This window comes from Anser anser, assembly GCF_964211835.1.
Source record: "Anser anser genome assembly, chromosome: 3".
Taxonomy (NCBI): Eukaryota; Metazoa; Chordata; class Aves; order Anseriformes; family Anatidae; genus Anser; species Anser anser.
Window position 1 is genome coordinate 97,508,135 of NC_139722.1, and position 18,120 is coordinate 97,526,254.

At 40.5% G+C, this 18,120-nt stretch overlaps 1 protein-coding gene across 3 annotated transcripts in view; it reads left to right on the forward strand.

Annotated features, from left to right (window-relative positions):
• The first annotated feature begins 1,137 nt into the window (after positions 1-1,137).
• SYT14 (synaptotagmin 14) overlaps positions 1,138-18,120 on the forward strand; it is an 88,465-nt gene continuing 71,482 nt past the window's right edge. For 2 of the 3 annotated variants that reach the window (XM_083829410.1, XM_083829413.1), the window contains exons 1-2: positions 1,138-1,293; positions 13,539-13,586. In XM_083829410.1, coding sequence (XP_083685536.1) covers positions 1,281-1,293; positions 13,539-13,586 — 61 coding nt within the window. In that variant the 5' untranslated portion in view covers positions 1,138-1,280. Of the gene's footprint in view, positions 1,294-1,480; positions 2,079-13,538; positions 13,587-18,120 lie in introns of those variants that run through there. The other variant, XM_083829411.1, reaches the window with a different exon arrangement.

Consider the following 18,120-nt stretch of genomic DNA (forward strand, 5'->3'; position numbering starts at 1 on the left):
GTGGGAGGAGGAGTGAAGGCAGCATGCAAGACGCAGCAAAGGGTCTCCAAAGCCAGGTTTCCACCAGACAACAACCTGCTCCCCCCAGAACAACTATGTAAAGTACCGCAGATCCATTAACCCCTTCTAATTTCTTCTAATCCCTTCTAGCATTAAATGTGCTTCAAGCATTTGTTGAAGATCATTATAAATGTGAAGGTGTCAAGCTCTTCTGAAGATACATAGCGTGCTTGTGAACATGGCTCCACATAACAGTGTTGGTTCAGCTCTATGCCCACAAAACTAGACACAAAATTGGACATTATGGTTACAGAATATTAACGTTGGGAACAAAAGCTACCAAAAACGAGATTTCTGGTAACTTTGTTCACTGCTGTGTTCTGATTCACTCTCAGATGCCATCTGTCTTGTGCTCCGAGTCAGTCAGAGGTACGACAGGAGGGAGCAGCGTCTGTGATCGATCGTGCACTGGCACTGGATTGCGATGCATTGTGCGGCGGGTTACGACCACTCGGGTAATTTTAATTCTGACATTTCCTGTCTTTCAATGGCTTTACTTGGCAAAAGTAGGGTGTTTTTATTTTTTATTTTTTTCAGCGCTTTTACTGTGATGTGCAACTCTTCAGCTGCACAGACGAGCTCTGCACACCTGACTGAGGAGTTAGGGAGGTGCTTGTGGAACCACAGTCTGACTGAAACTAACACTTCGATGGTTTTGCTGTCTGGTTCGACCAATAGCTCTGGAAAAATAATAATAATAAAAAAAAAAACCAAAACAGCAGCATAAAAATATGCAAAGTGGTGCGACCTTCATCATTTTCTCCCCAAACTTGGGGGCAACAACGTTTCAAAACCCCGCCTATCCTAACGGGCTGGAAAACAAACAAAAAAAAGGCAAAAAAAGCCTTATTTATCGTGACAGGGAACCAACCTCACCCCCCGTCTAACTGCAGTTGTGAGGGGCAATGGCCGCAGCCCCTCACGCAGAGGCGGCTGGGCGGGGCTTCGCCTCACGGACGGGCGCGGGGCGGGGCGGTTGGGCTCCGGGGCGGGGGGGGGGGGGGGCGCGCGCCGCGCCGGTTAAACGGCCGCCGCTCGGGCACGCGCACGGCCGTTGGGCGGTGGCGGCGGGAGCGGGGCGGAGCCACGAGCCCCCGGCCCGGCCCGGCCCGGCCCCGCCCCGCGCTCCCGCCCGGCAGCGCCGCGGCCGGCAGCGCCTCCGCTGCCTGCCCCCCGCCCTCCCGGCACGGCACGGCACGGCACGGCCCACCGCCGGGATCATGGCGATTGACGGTAAGTAGGCCAATAACGCGCTCCCCTCCTCCTCCCCCTCCGCCGCCGCCGCCTCCTCCTCCTCCGTTCCCCTCCCCCGGGCACGGCTCCCCCCCGGCGCGGGGGCGCGCGGGAGGGCGAGGGGCGCCCCCTTCATCCCCTCCTCCTCCTCCTCCTCCTCCTCCTCCTCCTGCAGAGGATGCCCCGGGTAAAAAAAAAAAAATAAAAAACAAAACAAAACAACAACAACAAAAAAAAACCGGGATGAACGGGCCCTCCTCTGCACCGACCGCTTCCCGGCCCCGGGGCTGGCGGGGCTCCAGGGAGGCTCCCCGCTCAGACAGCAGCAGAAAAAAGGAGAGGGGTGCTGCCAGCACTTGTTGGTTCGCCTGGGGATGGAGGCTGCGCCCCGACGCCTCCCCTCTCCGTTCTGAGAGTAATTTTTGTGGGGAATTCCGTTAAAAAAAAATAATAAATAAATCCCCGAACTTTAATGGCAGGGAAATAAGGCTGTAAGGTATGCTGCTCCCCTGGCTGCAGCGCTCGCTTCCGAAAGCGGTTGTCGTAACTTCCAGGGTAGGAAAACAGCGAGGGGAAAAACCACGCAAACAGCTCTTGATTGTTTTCGTGTGGGATGCTCCTGTGCTGTCGGTTTCCTTGGATTAGTAATTCAGGCCTCCGTAAGGAGAAGTTGCAGGCAAAGCCGCGGGCTCACCCTGCCTTGGAAGCTGAGCTGGCCAGCCTCGAGTTGGCCGGGTCCTCTTAAAGCCCACATCATAGTAACGGGAAGACGGCAATTTTTTCAGGTGGGTCTGGACTTTTTATGCAATTCGAGCTCAGAAAAACAATTGTCGGTCCTTCAAAATCTGTCCCTATTCCCATTTTAGGCTGCATTATGCCAGAAAGCTGTGAGAATTTGTAATATATATATAAAAAAAAAAGGAAAATATTCACCAAAAAAATAAAATCCATGTTTGATATTTTCAGATGATTTAGGGCATCACTCCTTAAAAGTTAAAGCAAACGATCATGAATGAGTTAAGCAAATTAGCCTGTGAAAAGAATGCAACACCTCTCTCATCAAGGCCAGATGTAGAAATAGCCTGTCTTGTACGAATGTGAAATTGTTATCGGGGGACTTAGTCTCTGGAAGTCTTTGAAGGCCAGGCTGGATGGGGCTTTGGGCAGCCTGATCTGCTGGGTGGTGTGGTGTCCCTGCCCATGGCAGGCGGCTGGAACTGAGTGGTCTTTAAGGTCCCTTCCAGCCCAAACCATTCTGTGAATCTAGAATTTGCTCTGTAGTTTACAATTAAAGGGGAGGCAGGGTAAAAATATCCAATCATGAAACTGACCTACTAGGTTTTTCACTTAGTTCTCTGCCTGAAGACAGAAAACAAAATGCATTTTTCTGGTGTAGTCTGTAGCAGGAATGTGGCATCCTCTTTGTTCACAACCAAATAGCTGATTCCTGTAGATTTGTTAGTAGGTGTTCCAATTTTTATTCCTCATCTTGGTGAGCTCCTCTTCCTCCTGTCTGTGTTGCAGTATCCTGCTTTGAACAACATGATTTCCTGGTCAGCAGTGTTTAAAAGTATGGATTTTGTTTGGGTGAACACTGACTCTTGAAGACAGGATGAATCCCCAGGACTTACAGCCCAAAGGGGCAAAACACAGAATTTGCATCATGTCCAAGCAAATTTGTAAATGTCTGTAATTAAGTTAACAGAAAAAAAATACTTTGGTTTAAAAGACTTCGCAGTTGCACAGATTTTTGAGGGGTGGTAAAGTCATATGCAATAAGCAAGGCTAATAACTTTTGACTGAAGAATAAATGTAAAATAGTTCAAAACTCCCTTGAAGCAGGTTATATATAGTTATATGTGCAAAGTGCAGAAAATTAAAGTAGGATTTGCTGGCTGTGAGAAATTTAGTCTATTGACTGCTTTTAAAAATTTCTAAGTGCTGTTTCTAGCATCACTCTGTCAGCTTACAAGTTTACATCAGTTCTACTGTTAACACCCATTTTTTGTTTAAAAAACAACAAAAAAAAGCTTTTTGTATGAAGTGGTATAGAGAACCAAGGAGCCAGTGGCCATGGGCAGTGATCATTGCTGTTTTGGTCAGTGCTAACACTTAGTTACTTTTTTTGCGTCATGGTTACTGCTGGACCTTTTAAAAAAAACAAACAAACGATATTCTTCATGTGACCAAGTTCAAAGCCCTAATTTAGTGATTGCAGGAGCAGTTAAACCTTTCTCTTTAAAAGTTAATGTCATCTTAAAAGATGTTTCTATTTGTTTGTTAGGTGTTTTGTTTTATACAGGCATCAGGTATACAGTTTGCATAGTGCGGGCAATCAGATTTGCTAGAAAACAACAGCAGGGAACCTATTGGGAAAAAGTTTTGTCTTAAATAGGATTAAAGAATTTTATCTGCAGTTCTTATTTCTGTCATATTTCTCTTCCTAAGCAAAATGAGTGTTAGTATTTAGTAGCAGCTCTATTTTGAGATGCAAGGTTATTAATTGTGTAATGTTTCCACATAATGTAGAAGAATGCTAAATTCATTCAGTACAGAGAATACTGGGATGGGGAGGATGGCAGATACGGAGGACAGTCAGGCAAAACTGAGGAGCGCGGTAAGACCAGCACGGTGGGCAGCCTGGGATTTGGATCTTCCCGATGGTGGCTGCCTCGGCATGGGGTCTGGTGGCCATTTGCTGGGGATGGGAAGAGCGAGAGTGGAGGAGCCGTTTCTGAGAGTCCTTCAGCATCACCATGGTAATGTTCCTCATGGCAGCGTTAATTTGGTTTCTGTATGCTGCTTTTGCTCTTCTGAGCAGTCGCAAGACTTAGGCACCTGCCTTACGAGTTGGGATTTGAGGTCTGGGTGAGGAGCTAGCAATGGAAATCATATTGCAGGGAGGAGGGAAGAGAAAGGTAAAGGTCACAGTGGGAGGCTTTATAACCTGAGGCAGACCTGCGTATCCTCGTGGATCTGCTTGTGCCAGGTTTGTGGGCTGCACTTGAACGTGCTGTAATGTGGTGCAGGCTATACAAAGCTGTGCATTTCTCAAGGAAGGGAGTGTGTTCAGAGGTGAGCTGTTCCAGACCGAGTTACCTTGCATTGTGAGGAGTTCAGTGCTAAGAATTCAGAAGCAGTATTAAAGAGAGTAGTGAGTTGTACAGATAAAATGAATGTAGCGGAGAAGAAGGAGTTATAGCATAGTGCTGTCATTTACTAAATTATTGATTGAGTAGTGAGACTAATGAACCTGGCTTCCCATATTTTCCCCTTCTGATCTCACCAGTGTAACCGTTTCCCGTTACAGTTTCCTCTTACACTCCTGTTGTACTCTGAGGTCCTCTTCATGTGTGTAGGCTTTTTTGAGTGCTTTTCTTTTTGTCCCTGGGTCTCCAGAGTGTCTCTGGCGTGTACTCAGATCTCTGATGTTTCTGACAAGCTCGTTTCTCCCTTCCAATCCTTGTCTGCCAGCTGTTTGTTTGGCAGCAGGCAGGTGCAGCTGTTTGCATGGATTTATTGGCTGGCTGGACGTCCCTGGGTTTGGTGAGATTGGTGGCTGTCTTGGGTTTGGCTGCTGATGTTCACGAAGCTTTGAATCCTAAAAGTATTAAGTTCTGACAACTTTGTGTCAATTTTAATGTAAATTAGCCCCTGAATTCATTGGCAGTAGATCGTTAAGTTATGTAACCTTCACTTCATTGGGAAACAAAGCCAAAATTGCTAAATGAACCTACTTTTTATTTCTGGAAATAAGAAGAGAGGGGAGTTAGAACACTGCTTCATATGGGTTATGTGAAAACCATTCCTAGGAGCAAACTTCATAATCCGGAGGAGAAACCAAGGAACAAGCTACATACGGTGCCTAGGTGGGAGTATTGTATGTGTGGCCTGCGGGATGAATCTGGCCTAGGGAGCAGTTTTACCTTGACTCCAGGTTACCCCGGATATTCTGTGCTGTCGGGCAGGAGGTGACACGGAGGTCCAGTTGGTGCTGACCTGAATAAGCTGTGGTGCTTCTGGATCCGCGCTGCTGCAGCCAGGGTGCATGTTGAGGAGCAGCCACAGTGTTGAATAAAGCCTAAACATAAGAAACCCTATTTTGTACCTAGGCCCACTTTCAACACATTTGTTAAATGTGGGGTGGATCAAGTGTCAGGGTATTGGATTTGATCAGCCACACAGAATCTGTTTAATACTATTTTATGCTCGTTCACCGTCTGTAGTGGAAACTATTCAGTGGGTGTTATCTGGTATTATTTTTTGTTGTTGTTGTCATTGTAAGTATGATTCCCTGCTTTACTTGCTGATGACAGTAAAGCCTTGCCGTGTGCAAAAGTAACAATTTGCTGGATGGATTTGCGTTACATCATCATCACTGGAGTGTTAGGGCGCTACTGAAATAAAAAACCCATTAGTTCTCTGCCTCCTTTATGGTAATAGAGTGGGGTGCCTTTTAAAAACATCTAACCTCTGATGCTCTACAGACATCTATTTGACAAGCTCCCCGTGGGCTGAGTTGAAGTTATCATACTTCATATAAGAAGAGGTGATCTGTTCAGAGCGAAATTCTGGAATCTGGTTCATTTTTGAACGCTTAGCACTATTGCAAATGGGAACTCTTGGCATTCAGTATGGGCACACAAGAAAGCAAACACCCAGTGGCTGCCTGATTAAAAATGTTGGCTTATATTGCGCATCAAAATGCAGGAGATTTATGAATAAAAGGAAAGTCTAGCTGTTTTCTGGAAAACTTTCAACTGCTGTGACTGTTGGGTCATATTTTCTCTTCACCTTATTCATAGGCTGACCCTGTAGGCTTCTTCCAGCTTCTGCACGGACTGATGTGAGGGACCCACAGTTGACAGTCCTGGCTTTTTTCTAAATATTGTCAAGTCTCACAATGAAAAAGGCAAAGGTTCTTATATGCCAAGCTAAATGTACACCTGGGGATTGCAGTGGGGATTTCAAGTCAGCTTTTAATCCTTGCACTTTCTAATCTTTGAGTATTTAACTCTTGGAGGTGGGAGAGCTTTCTGTGTAAAACCATCTCTGGAGTGAGATGGAGAAACTTTGGCATGGTTTGGAAAGTTATTTGTAAGACAGCAAATGAAAGTTGAATCTGTTGTCAAATATACCTCATGCTGCAGAGGAACATAATCTTCAATGTGAAAAATGATAGGTTCAGTGTGATTGACACATTTTACACGTATTTTTGTTTTGTAGTCTAAAGTGAGCATTCTTCCTACTATCTGGGATCTTTCAAAATACAAGTTCTTGGTGTAATTTCTTTTTGTATCATAACCTTACTGCTTTATCTGAAATACGAGAGCTGTTTACGTGTACTATTTCCATGAATTATTTCTTCTCGCAATTTCTTTGATTAAAATATTTAAAACATATACTTCTAAAATAAATTATACACAAGTCCATAGATCATTCATCATAAAAAAAAATCCTGTTTCTTGGCTTACTTTCTGTTGTGAAATTTTGCTCTCGAGTGTTGATTCAGTGGTATTAGCTAAAAACTGTAGGAATTAGTCAAGAGTTGTACTGATTTTTTTATCTCTTTGTTACTATCAATTTTTGTTGTTGACATCTTCTTTCTTAGTTCCAGAGCATTTGATAGAGTATACACCCCCAGTCAATATGCACTACTATCTTCTTGTCATTTGCAGTGAGATAACCATTCTTACTGTAGCTGCTGGTTCTCTTTCTACTCATATTTAAAGAAAAATACTGCACAGGTCTTAGGTCAGGTTCAAACCATTTATACTGTTTCTGTTGCTACTGATATATACTGTACCTCTTCATTTCCATTAATAAGACTTATTTGAAGAAGTACTTGACTGAAAACAAAGTAAAATTGTATTTCAGTTGTCAGAAGAGTGAGGAAAGATAAGTGTCTTGTGATTCTGGGTAGAAAGGAAACTGAGATGATATTTTCATGGTGGGGGAAGATGGTCCCTGAGAACCTCTCAATTTTTGATATAATCTGTTTATACGATCTGTCTAACCTCCTTTTTTCTTGGCTTCTAAAACTCAGTGGAGATGCTTCCATTTATTTAATTGTGGATAGGATTGGACCCAACATTTGTTTGAGAAACAGAAATGGCTATGCTATTCTTGGTTAATTGTCACTGATTGCTAATTCATTAGTCAGTGGCATCAGTGCTGTTGAATATAAATATAATTAAAAATGAAGTATTCTGCGTGTCAGAAAAGTTCTAATGTTTGTCACTACTTTTATGGTCAGATAACAAACAAAATATTCTTAAATTAATTCAGGACAGATTAGATGATTTTATAGGCTAAGGAATTATTAGATAGTTATATGGTGGAAGCATATTAAATGGCGCAAGCAGAGGAGATGGTCTTTACAGTGAAAGTTGGAAATCAATCTTATGTTTTTATAACCCTAATTTACTCTTGAAAACTGTTTGCCTTGAACACATCTGCTGCTAATTTAATCAGATACTTATTTCTCTTATTAGTGGGTTAGACAGTGAATAACTCTTCTTTATTTACCTGCTTATGTACACCATCTGTTGAGTCTTTTTTCCAGAGTCCAAGAGTCTATTAAATAACTCCTCCTATGAAAACCACTGTGTATTTTTATGGACTTTTCTCCCCCTTTCTTTGTGCCTTCTGTAGTTCTGTTTTATTCTTTGGGATGGAAGGACAGAGAGGAGTCCCAACCACACAAAATGTGCAGGATACATAATAAGAACATAAAGTAGCATTTTTTTTTAACTTGCTGTCTATTTACTAATAAATTCTAACGTTGTTTGCTTTTCGACCACTAGTGAGCATTCAACTGTAAACATTTCAGTTTTTACATATGCAATGTTGTTTACAGACTAAAACTGTAACAAGTTTATTGCAGGAATACAAAGTTAATTTTACACCAAGTATGAGGATGCGCTCATAAGTTTATGTAACCTTTTAGGAAAAAATACCATACTGATACCGGCTATAGAGTTGCTGTTCTGTGGAAGTGTTTCCAGCGTTGTTTTTCTTTTAGTTAGCTGTCCTTTCTTCTAAAATCAGATTCTTTCTTAAGATCAGTTCACAATCTGAGACAATTTTTCAAGGAGTAGATTTGTTGGTATGCATAAGCCAGAACACTCTCCCTATAGTTGTATTTTAGAATAAATTTGGTATATGTTATGAGACAGCATAATTCTTCTAAGAATGGATTTCCTAAGTATCTTGCATTTCATACCCAAAGCACTGGTATTTTCCATGTGCACCAGGCAAGTTAGCCCATCACACAACTGATTAGGCTTTTTTTGCTTGTCCCATTCTCCATTTCTGTGGCGCAGCAAGGCGGGCTCTTGTGGGTCGTACTGCTGCCACTTGCTCTTTTCAAGCCACATAGCGCCTTTGGTGTTGGCATTCTGCACTGCGACTTTGCGGGTTAGTCAAGGGAAAAGAGAGCTAATGCTGAATACAACATCAAGTGCGTGTTTGTTGAATGTAGTCCAAACTTATCAAAATGCAAATTAAAATACAAAACTCAGTAGGAAAGTAATGTATCACATAAAAAGTGTGCCCCCGAAGTTACACCTGCTGACAAAGACTTCAGTGGTACAGTGTAATGTTGTGTTGCAAGTAGTAATGTGTGGATTTGCTGCTAAACTGAAGAAGTATGTGTTGTATACACAGTGCCCTAAGCTGTACCATGGTCTCAATTCTGGAACCAAGACTTGGATGTGTTCGTCAGAGGGATGGAGCGCACCCTCACTGAGCTGTGGGTGACAGCAGGGAGGGGAGCAGTTCATATGCAGGAGGGCAGGGCTGACGGGAACCGTGTGAACTTCGACAAGAACAAATGTCAAGTCCCAGTCCAGGGGTGGCAAGCCCATGCTGCACTGCAGGCTTGGGACAGGCTGGCAGGAGCACAAGTCCTGTGAGGAGCGGCTGAGGGAACTGGGGGTGTTTGGTCTGGAGAAGAGGAGGCTCAGGGGAGACCTCATTGCTCTCTGCAACTGCCTGAAAGGAAGGTGTGGGGAGCTGGGGGTCGGCCTCTTCTCACAGGTAACTAGTGACAGGACTAGAGGGAATGGCCTCAAGTTGTACCAGGGGAGGCTCAGGTTGGAAATGAGGAGACATTTCTTCTCAGAAAGAGCAGTCAGGCATTGGGACGGGTTGCCCAGGGAGGTGGTGGAGTCACCGTCCCTGGGGGTGTTCAAGGAAAGGTTGGACATGGTTTAGTGGGTGATATTGGTAGTAGAGGGATGGTTGGACCAGATGATCTTGGAAGGCTTTTCCAACCTTAATGATTCTAGGATTCTGCACAAAAGAGCCCCGAGGTCCTGGTGGTCAGCAAGTTGGAAGTGGATCAGCCGCATGCCTCAGCAGCAGTGTGGGCTGTTAACCCGGTGTGAGACAGATCGGCACACGAGGGATTCCAGAAGAGAGCTGCGAAGCTGGTGGCGGGCTGTAGTACTTGGCATATCAGGAGGGGCTTGGGAAAGGGAAGTGGATTCTTTGAGTGCACAGTGAATGCACGTGAGGTAGCAGGCGTGGGCTAAAATGGGAAACCCTGACTGGATATAAGGAAGACATGTTCACAATGGCACCACTGTGAACCAGCTCTCAGAATTTCTGTCCTTGCAGATCTTGGTTGGTTGAGGCCCTGAGAAACCTCCTTCGAGGATGATCGTGCTCTGGAGTCTCTCAGGGAGCCACAGGTTGCTCCCAATTTTCTAGCTGATTACTTTCAGCACCTAGTAATGGAGTTTCAACTCGAGTCCAAACATAGCAGACCTTTGAAACTAGTACAATTCAAAATTCAGAAGGAAATGAAATGTTACAATATAATCAATACAAAACTGAGGTGTAGTTTTTTTCTTTGGTGAACAACTTTGTGTGTTTTTGGTGCAATAAATTGTGATAGTCTTCCTCACAGATAGAGACTCGGGGTACAAAATCTTCATTTTAAATTGAGAATTTAAATTGAGAAAATTAAACTTTGTCAAATGTTTCAGCAGCTGCCTTTTGTTTTAAGTAAAGCCTCTGTTGGTTCAGTTTGTGCTAAATGTTTGAATGATGTAGATCTTAGGGCCACTAGATGGTCAGTCTAGCTCAAGAAAACTAAAGTGTTTGAATGTATAATTATAAAATTAATTCATCTTTCATTATTTCTCATTTTGCTTCCATTATCTGAAAAGATATGAAAAGCTTCATTCCCAGTTTTTCTCATATCCTCAGTTTTTATTCTTCAGCATTTTGGGTACAGTATTACTTCATCTTACATGCAAAACCACTTAAAACTTTAAACTGTTAAATAGAAAAGATGTTCACAGTCATGATGAAGTAGAATTAATAATAATTTGTATCTAAATCAGACTATTAACTATAAAAGCATGGTGACCCACCACTATATTAAACTTAATTACTTTAACATTTGAAGACTGTAAAATTTAAGAGGGTCATACCAGTGAACCTTTGGGATTTGTGGGCTAACAGACACAAAGCCAGCCTTTTCAGCCTGCAGGAGTGCTGGGTCAACAGTTGACACCTTGCTGTCATGCAGAATGTTTTCATATTTACACTTCAGTTTCTTTCAATGACAAGGTTATTCAAAGCTGAGAGCCTTCTCCGAGTTGGAAAGACAGGAAAACTTGTGTTCATTTGTTAAACTGTGAGTAAAAGCAAGGTGTGAAAAATGTATTAGTTCCACGATTTTGAAGAGAGCACTAGGGAAAACAAAATCTGCCTGAGTCACTTGAGGATAATATTTTGTGTTTAATAAATTGGTTAAATATCAAAGATGCTTTCTTCAACTTTGCTTTCAGAACACGTAGTTCATGATGTATTTTTATTCAACAGTCAGTTTCCATTCAAAAGTGGTTTTGAAAGAGTAAAAGATTAGTCGCCCATTAAATAAGACATATAATTTGGGAGCTTCCAGGACAATAAAAAGACAAAATTTAAATCCTGAAAGAATGCATGTTAAGTTTTGTACATTTGCTGTATAGTGTTGTAGTGGATTAAAAAACAGTAGAAGGCTTAATGTAAAGGTTTTATTTAGTAGAACATTACAATGTCTTAAATAGCTTTTTCAATCATTTACACGTATTCTTGAAAACAGAAGGTACCAATGCAAAATGCACAACTAACATTAATTTATAATGAGATTTCATGCTTGTTGAAGTCACTGAGTGCAAAGTAAAGTCTAATGCTGCTCACTGGTCTTCTCACAGTCATTTCTATGTGAATCTTTATTTTTAACTGCCTAGCACTTGTGGAATAAAAAAATGTTTTGTTTTGTTTTTTTTTCAGTAACTTTTTTTTCACTTCTGAATTTAAGTCTATCGGGAGGAGAAAATCTAGAGACAAGTGTTACAGTCGCTCTGAATTTCTCTTTTGTAGCCTGAGGATGACTGCACTGACTTGAAAGAAGACTGTAATCTTCTCCCCAAATCTGATTTTTTTAATGCATTTCTGTCATAAAAACAGTTTCTTTTAAACCCATTTTTTCTTACTCAGAAAAGATGTTGAAAGCAAAACGTAAGAATGATACTGGTCAGTTCCTAGAAGAGCACTCTTTGCTATCTAGAAGAGCACTCTTACGTTGCTGTGTTCTGTAATGATGGTGGCTGTAAAGAAGTTCTGGGATAATCAGGGTCATTGATTTTTGATTTCCCATTCAAGAGTATCTTTGAGGCTTGTATTTCAGATTGCTGAGTATTAAAAACAATAGTTGCATTGTATGCTCAAAATGAGGATGCTTTCTGACTTCATATCTCACAGGCATTTAATTTTGTTGTAGAAGTTGTTTTATTCCACTTATTTGGTCCTTTTTATCCGTCTTTCTCTAATATATGCATTTCCTACCATTATTTGTTTAGAATGTAGGTTTCACTACAAATATATGCATCTTCTTAAAACAATATTAACAGCAGCTGGCAATGTTATCAGTTATGAGTTTTAAATATCAGCTGATATTGTATCATAACATCCTTTATTATATGACATAGTTCCTTTATTATGGAATGAAGAAGAGTAGTAAGTGATGTATGACAGATTTCCATGTGTTTTTTTTGAGATGGAAAGAATTTTATTATCTGGAGTTTTAGAGTGTTGTGAAGTGTTTGGAATCCTATAGAGATTGACATATATGGCTTGTGGTTTTTTGGAACAGTTTTGTATTTTCATGAAGTTTAAGAGCACCATGTATGGTGATCTGTGTGATCAGAGCCCTTCAGTTCTGCGTTCTGTTCAGATAAACAGAACCTTTTGTCAGTGGCAAAAGGCTTAGTGGGCATTAGGGTTCAGTTAAGGCAGGCCACAGCTTGGTGTTGCTAAAGGTTTGACCGTGGGGAATATCATTCCAAAATGTTTTACTTAATAGAGAACAAGATGATGAATACTGTAAATTCATTCAATATAAAGTCATGATAATAAAAATCAACTCTTCCAACAGTTTCTCAATACCATTAAAAGAATCTCTTCAATGGCTTGTAACTGCCTGTTCCTCTGGCTGCGGCGCTCAGTAGTAGGTCCCTACAGGTCCCCCAGTATCACACTTTCCTATTTCAATTCAGTTGACTGCTTGTATTCTTCTTCCATTGTGGTTCTTTCAGTGTCCTTACTGGGTATGTTATCCGTTAGTCTTTTCTTCACTAGCTGTAGTTATAACATTAAAATGTTTTTCTATTGAAATTTAAAGTATAATATTTCTACCAACAACTTTGTTATTCCCTTATTTTCTCAAATTCTGTACAGCTGTTTAAAAGCTTAAGTAAAACCCCAACAAGACTCTTGAAGATAAATTCCAGATAAACCCAGCCTTTAGTTACAGGCTTTCTTTTTTTTTTTTTTTTTTTTGTCCTGCCTCAAAACATTATTTTGGTGTTCTGTTGTGTTACCAATATTTCTGACGTCTTGAGAAATCTTCTGTAGACGATAGTTCCCTCAGAACAGGAAATCAAGCTTTATATTTGGCAAATAGTTTTAGTATGGTTTCAGTTAATTTGCTTGCATTTTTTTGTCAGTATAAATTCTCTGTAAAACTCTTCAAATTGCACTGTTGCTAGCAATGTTAAGCCAAAGATACATTTATTAATTTAGCAAGTTTTCAATTTATTCAGGATATCCTTTGGAGAAAACTGTCTTTTGCATTTTTATTAAATATTATGTTTTGCAGCTTTTTCTTTCATGCTGTTTGTAAGTCTTATTAAGAAGCCAAGTACATTTTAATTGCTAATATTTTCTAATGATTTATTTCCAAATAGGTGGTGAACGAACTTGTGGTGTACATGAGTTAATCTGCATTAGAAAAGGTAAGCAATGATTTGTGAAAGTTAACTTCTTAGCTTGTGAATAGTACTGCTGAGATATCTGCTACCTAATGTTAATGTCTCACATTTTCTGGATCTTAATGTTGCACGTTTGCATTGTAAAATCTTTTGATGCTGACATTGTCACTTAAAAAAAATAAAATGAAAACTTGAAATTTGCGAAATAAAATGAATTTTCATGAAAATATAAACTTTTCTTCCAGTAGTCCCTGAGTTACATGGAAGTTGTTAATGTTGTTCATCTGTGATAGGAAACCACAAAATACATAAACTTTGATCTTTGCCCTGTACTTTCAGATTTTTGTAGGTTGATTTGATTTCAAGTAGTGATTGATTGTTGTGAGGGTATTTTAAATAAGTGATATAGTGGACTGGCAATTTCTTCCTATGTGTTCTTGAGGTCCTCATGACACAGACTTCTTTGAAAACGACTCTGTCAGAAATAACGCCAGGAATGGGTAGAATATGAAACAGAACTATGCTCAAGAGAGGGCTTTCATAGGTTTAAAGCTGAGTTACAGTGGCTGAAGTTGCAGTTTGATGGTACAGCTCAGGTGATACAGTGACAAGATACAGTTCTGTCTTCTGCCCTCTCCTTTTGCCAGCCCTACACTCATTTCTTCTTCCCTTGCAGTGGTGTTGCTGAGTGTCTGTGTTCTGATTTGATGGCTAATCTTACCAAAAAAAGTGTAATTTCTTCAAGGCTTAGTTCCTTGAATTGACTCACCATTAGAATCAGAGAATCATTTAGGTTGGAAAAGACCTTTAAGATCACCAAGTCCAACTGTTAACCTAGCACTGTCAAGTCTACCACAAAAGCACATCCCTAAGCACCACATCTACGCGTCTTAGGTCAGAAGAGTATTCAGTGCTTTCAAAAAGTAAAGAGTAAGAAAATGTGGCAGAAGAGGATGAGGAGGGCTGCTAGACTTGACAACAGCTAACTGTTAGACAGGCTCCCTGGTATTGTTAAATTCCTACTACATCATTCATGGTAGGAAGAAATTTTGTTTGGCCTGTGAATAAATCTTAGTTCCCATTGCAACAATTTAGGTTTTAATATATTTTAAAAATATATATGTACTATCTGCTAGTGTCAAAATTTAGTCTACCAGTTGAAGTGAAAAATAGCTTTATGGCCAAAAGTTCTTTTCCAAATAACTTATTGAAAGAATAATTGAGACTTGTATGTGATTTGACAGTATTGTAATTAAAAACACTTCTCTGCTTTTTTAAAACTCTAAATCATTCCATTCTTGCTTTCTGTAACTTCTTTCTCATTTGAGGGGGAGCTTGTTCTTTCTTTCTTTCTTTCTTTCTTTTTTTTTTTTTTTACGCTCTTTATTGCTGCCTCTGTCTTCCCCTTGATGGATAAGTCAGTGCCCACAGTGCTCTGTATTCTTTCCGTAATAGGCTCTGGTTTTCTTTCTGAATTATGAAACTCATTGAACTAGAAAGTTCAGGAAGCCTACTGATGATGTTGCGTAGTCCATTAATCTTGCTAGCCCCTTTTTATTTCAGGGTATTGTACTGATTTTAAGAAAAAAGCGTGCATTCTTGGAGGCAGCACTTTGTTTTTGTTATTGCTGGGAAGCCCAAATGAAGAGAGGTGTATCTTTTTAAGGTTCTGTGTGATATTTGGACATTGGAGTCTAATCTGCTTTAGTGATTGATCAGATACTATAAATGAATTTTTAATGGTTGCATGGAGTGTGTTTTAGCATTAGTTATAAATTAGCCTAGGGATAAGTGTGATTAAAAGGGAAGTATCCTCTTAGTGCCATTTATACCTGTAGTTGGCTGGGTTCCTTTTTCCTTTAGATGAGTTTCCGTGTGTATTCTTGTAACCTTGTGTGCTCCATATGCCCTGCCGTGTCACTGATACATTTCTGCTTGTAGTGTGTGGAACGGGTGCATTTTTGTCTGTCCTCTCTCTGCTTGACGTGCATATAAAGCAGAATGTGCTTGCTATTGTACTACACGTCTTCCAGTTGTGTAGTGCTCTGATTCCTTGCATTTAATATATTGATTACTTTATCTAAGACTTCACAATATCTGATGCGTTCTGGTGCATTCAAGATGTGTTTTTTTTTTTTTTTTTTTTTAGTCTGGATTACTTTGTGCCAGGTGCCCAGGCTTGCTTGTTTGCCAGGATCTGGGTGCGTGATCTGGATCCGTATTTACCTGCTCAGAATATGAAGTCCTTTCCAATCTGAGAATTCCTGGCCACCAGGAATCTGGAACTGGTCCCATCAGGACCTCCCAGCCCTGTCCCTAATGCCCCTGGATACTCATTTCAACCTTACATAGGAGCAAGCTGAAAAGTTTTGTGGCATAGAGACCTTCCCCTTTGCCATCTCTTGACAGTGCCATGAAAACAAAGGCTTCTTTGGCTCGTGAAGTCACTGTGGAAGTTCAGCGGACAAATGAAGTATTCACATTAACACATGGAAAATTCCCTGTACTCTTGACTTGTTTGGTGTGAGGTGCACTGTCCCCCTCTCGCTCTTCACTGGCATCCGCGTGGCTGTGGGTACCAGGGGAATGCACTTGCACACTCCTAGCATTTATTCATTCATTTTCATCAAGGTGTTTGACAAAATGGCTCTGCTTTTGATAGTCGCTTGAAAGCCTACGATACCTTCTGCCAGATGGCAGTAGGTGACTGCCTGGTGACTGTAGCTAGAGTGCTCGTGTGGAATCTTTCAAAGAAAGTTAGTGGTAAGTAACCAGAGTAAGTAACCAGAGTTCATCAAGATATCTAGTGCACGTCTGTGCTTTGCTTGTCCATCTTTCTCATAGTCCTTCCAAATATGTTGTCTCTGAGAAGCAGCTAATATGGTAAACAGGGATGTTCCTTCTCCCTTCTCCTGTGCTAAATAGGGAAAAGAGTAAAGCAAGCAGGCGTGTGTCTTCTATGGATAATGCAACAGAAAACTTCTGGTTTTGAGGGATGGCATATAACTAGAATTTATACAAGGGTTATAAAACTTGAAGAACATCTGTTGGTGATCAATTTTTCTTGCTGGTTAGCAAACAAATTAATTCGTAAATTATCTTTCTTGTCTGCTCACTCATTTTTGCTAAGGAAGTAAGAACTTTGGGATCCCTGATGCCGAAATGGAGAAAAGGACCAGAAAGGTCTGCAAGGCTCTGTGTGGCCTCACCATTGAGCTCACATTATTAAATACCTGTATGAAGGCATAACTGTAAAAATAAAATGCAAAACTGAAATTTCTGCTATGGAATATATTCAGCTGTTAAAATCATATGAAATTTCATTTTTCATTTATTTATTTATATAATTGTTTTTTTTTATCATAAGTTGTGGATGCCTCATTGCTGAAAGTGTTCAAGGCCAGGCTGGATGTGGCTTTGGGCAGCCTGGTCTAGTGGGAGGTGTCCCTGCCCATGGCAGGGGGGGTGTAACGAGGAGATCTTTAAGGTCCCTTTCAACCCAAACCCTTCTGTGATTTTCTTATGTACTCCATGCTGCAGTGCCAGGACTACAAACGATGCAGAAGAGTTGAGTTTTCATTTAAAAGCATCATTAAAGTTTCTTTGAAGTTATCAATGCTTCTGCTGAATCGAATAAAACTAATTAGAGTTGTAGATTTATTTTTTAGCTTTCTAAGACTCAAAGGTGTGCCAGTACTGGTTGTAATGCTTACTGAATATCTGAGATAGTCTGAATTCATGTGAATGATATCGATACAGTACCAATACAGAACTCAGATCTGCTAACTAAAGGTGATGCCAGGTAGGGGCTGCTCCCACTTCACATAATGTTGTTGTGGCTTCACAGAAGTGCAAGGTAGACTGTGGTGGGTCTACTTCTAATCTGTACATGAAGGACTGCATATATCTGTGGTGTCTTGCTTGTACGGTTTCCTTTTGCAGATTCATACAGGTTTGTGAACCATGTCTAAAAAGTTGATTAGGGGTAAGAAGACTGATAAACTTTTTTTGCAAAACCTTAAAAACTAATTTATATATATTTAAATAAAAGCTTCTTATAATTACGTAAATATACTACACATGTCTTGAAAAATGTGCATATATTAAGGCAATTATGTAACATCTGGTGGTTGCAAAATATAGAACAAGACACTTCCCAGCTAAAGAAAATAAAGTACTTTAGGGAAATACAATCAATTACTCAAGAAATTTGGTAATACAGCATTGAAATATGTCACTTCTGTGTGTAATGTAGCATAGTGGTTGAACTGTGTATATGGTGTTGTATTTACACATTGTTGAAATCTGGAAATTGAAAATGGAAAAAGATTTTTCCTTGTATTACAGGTGAACTTCTTGCTTGCTTCTATTTTCACTTACTGCGAGTTTGGAGATGTGCTTATTTTCAAATTTATACCTGTTGTCTGACAATTCAAGTTCAAGACATGTCTAAGGAAGGAGTAGCCCTGCTTGGTTTAGTTCAGTCCCTTTGGGTTCTTAACATAGCAAAAGAGCAGGACGGGGTTTTCTGAAATGTACTTCTGCTGCTTATTCTACT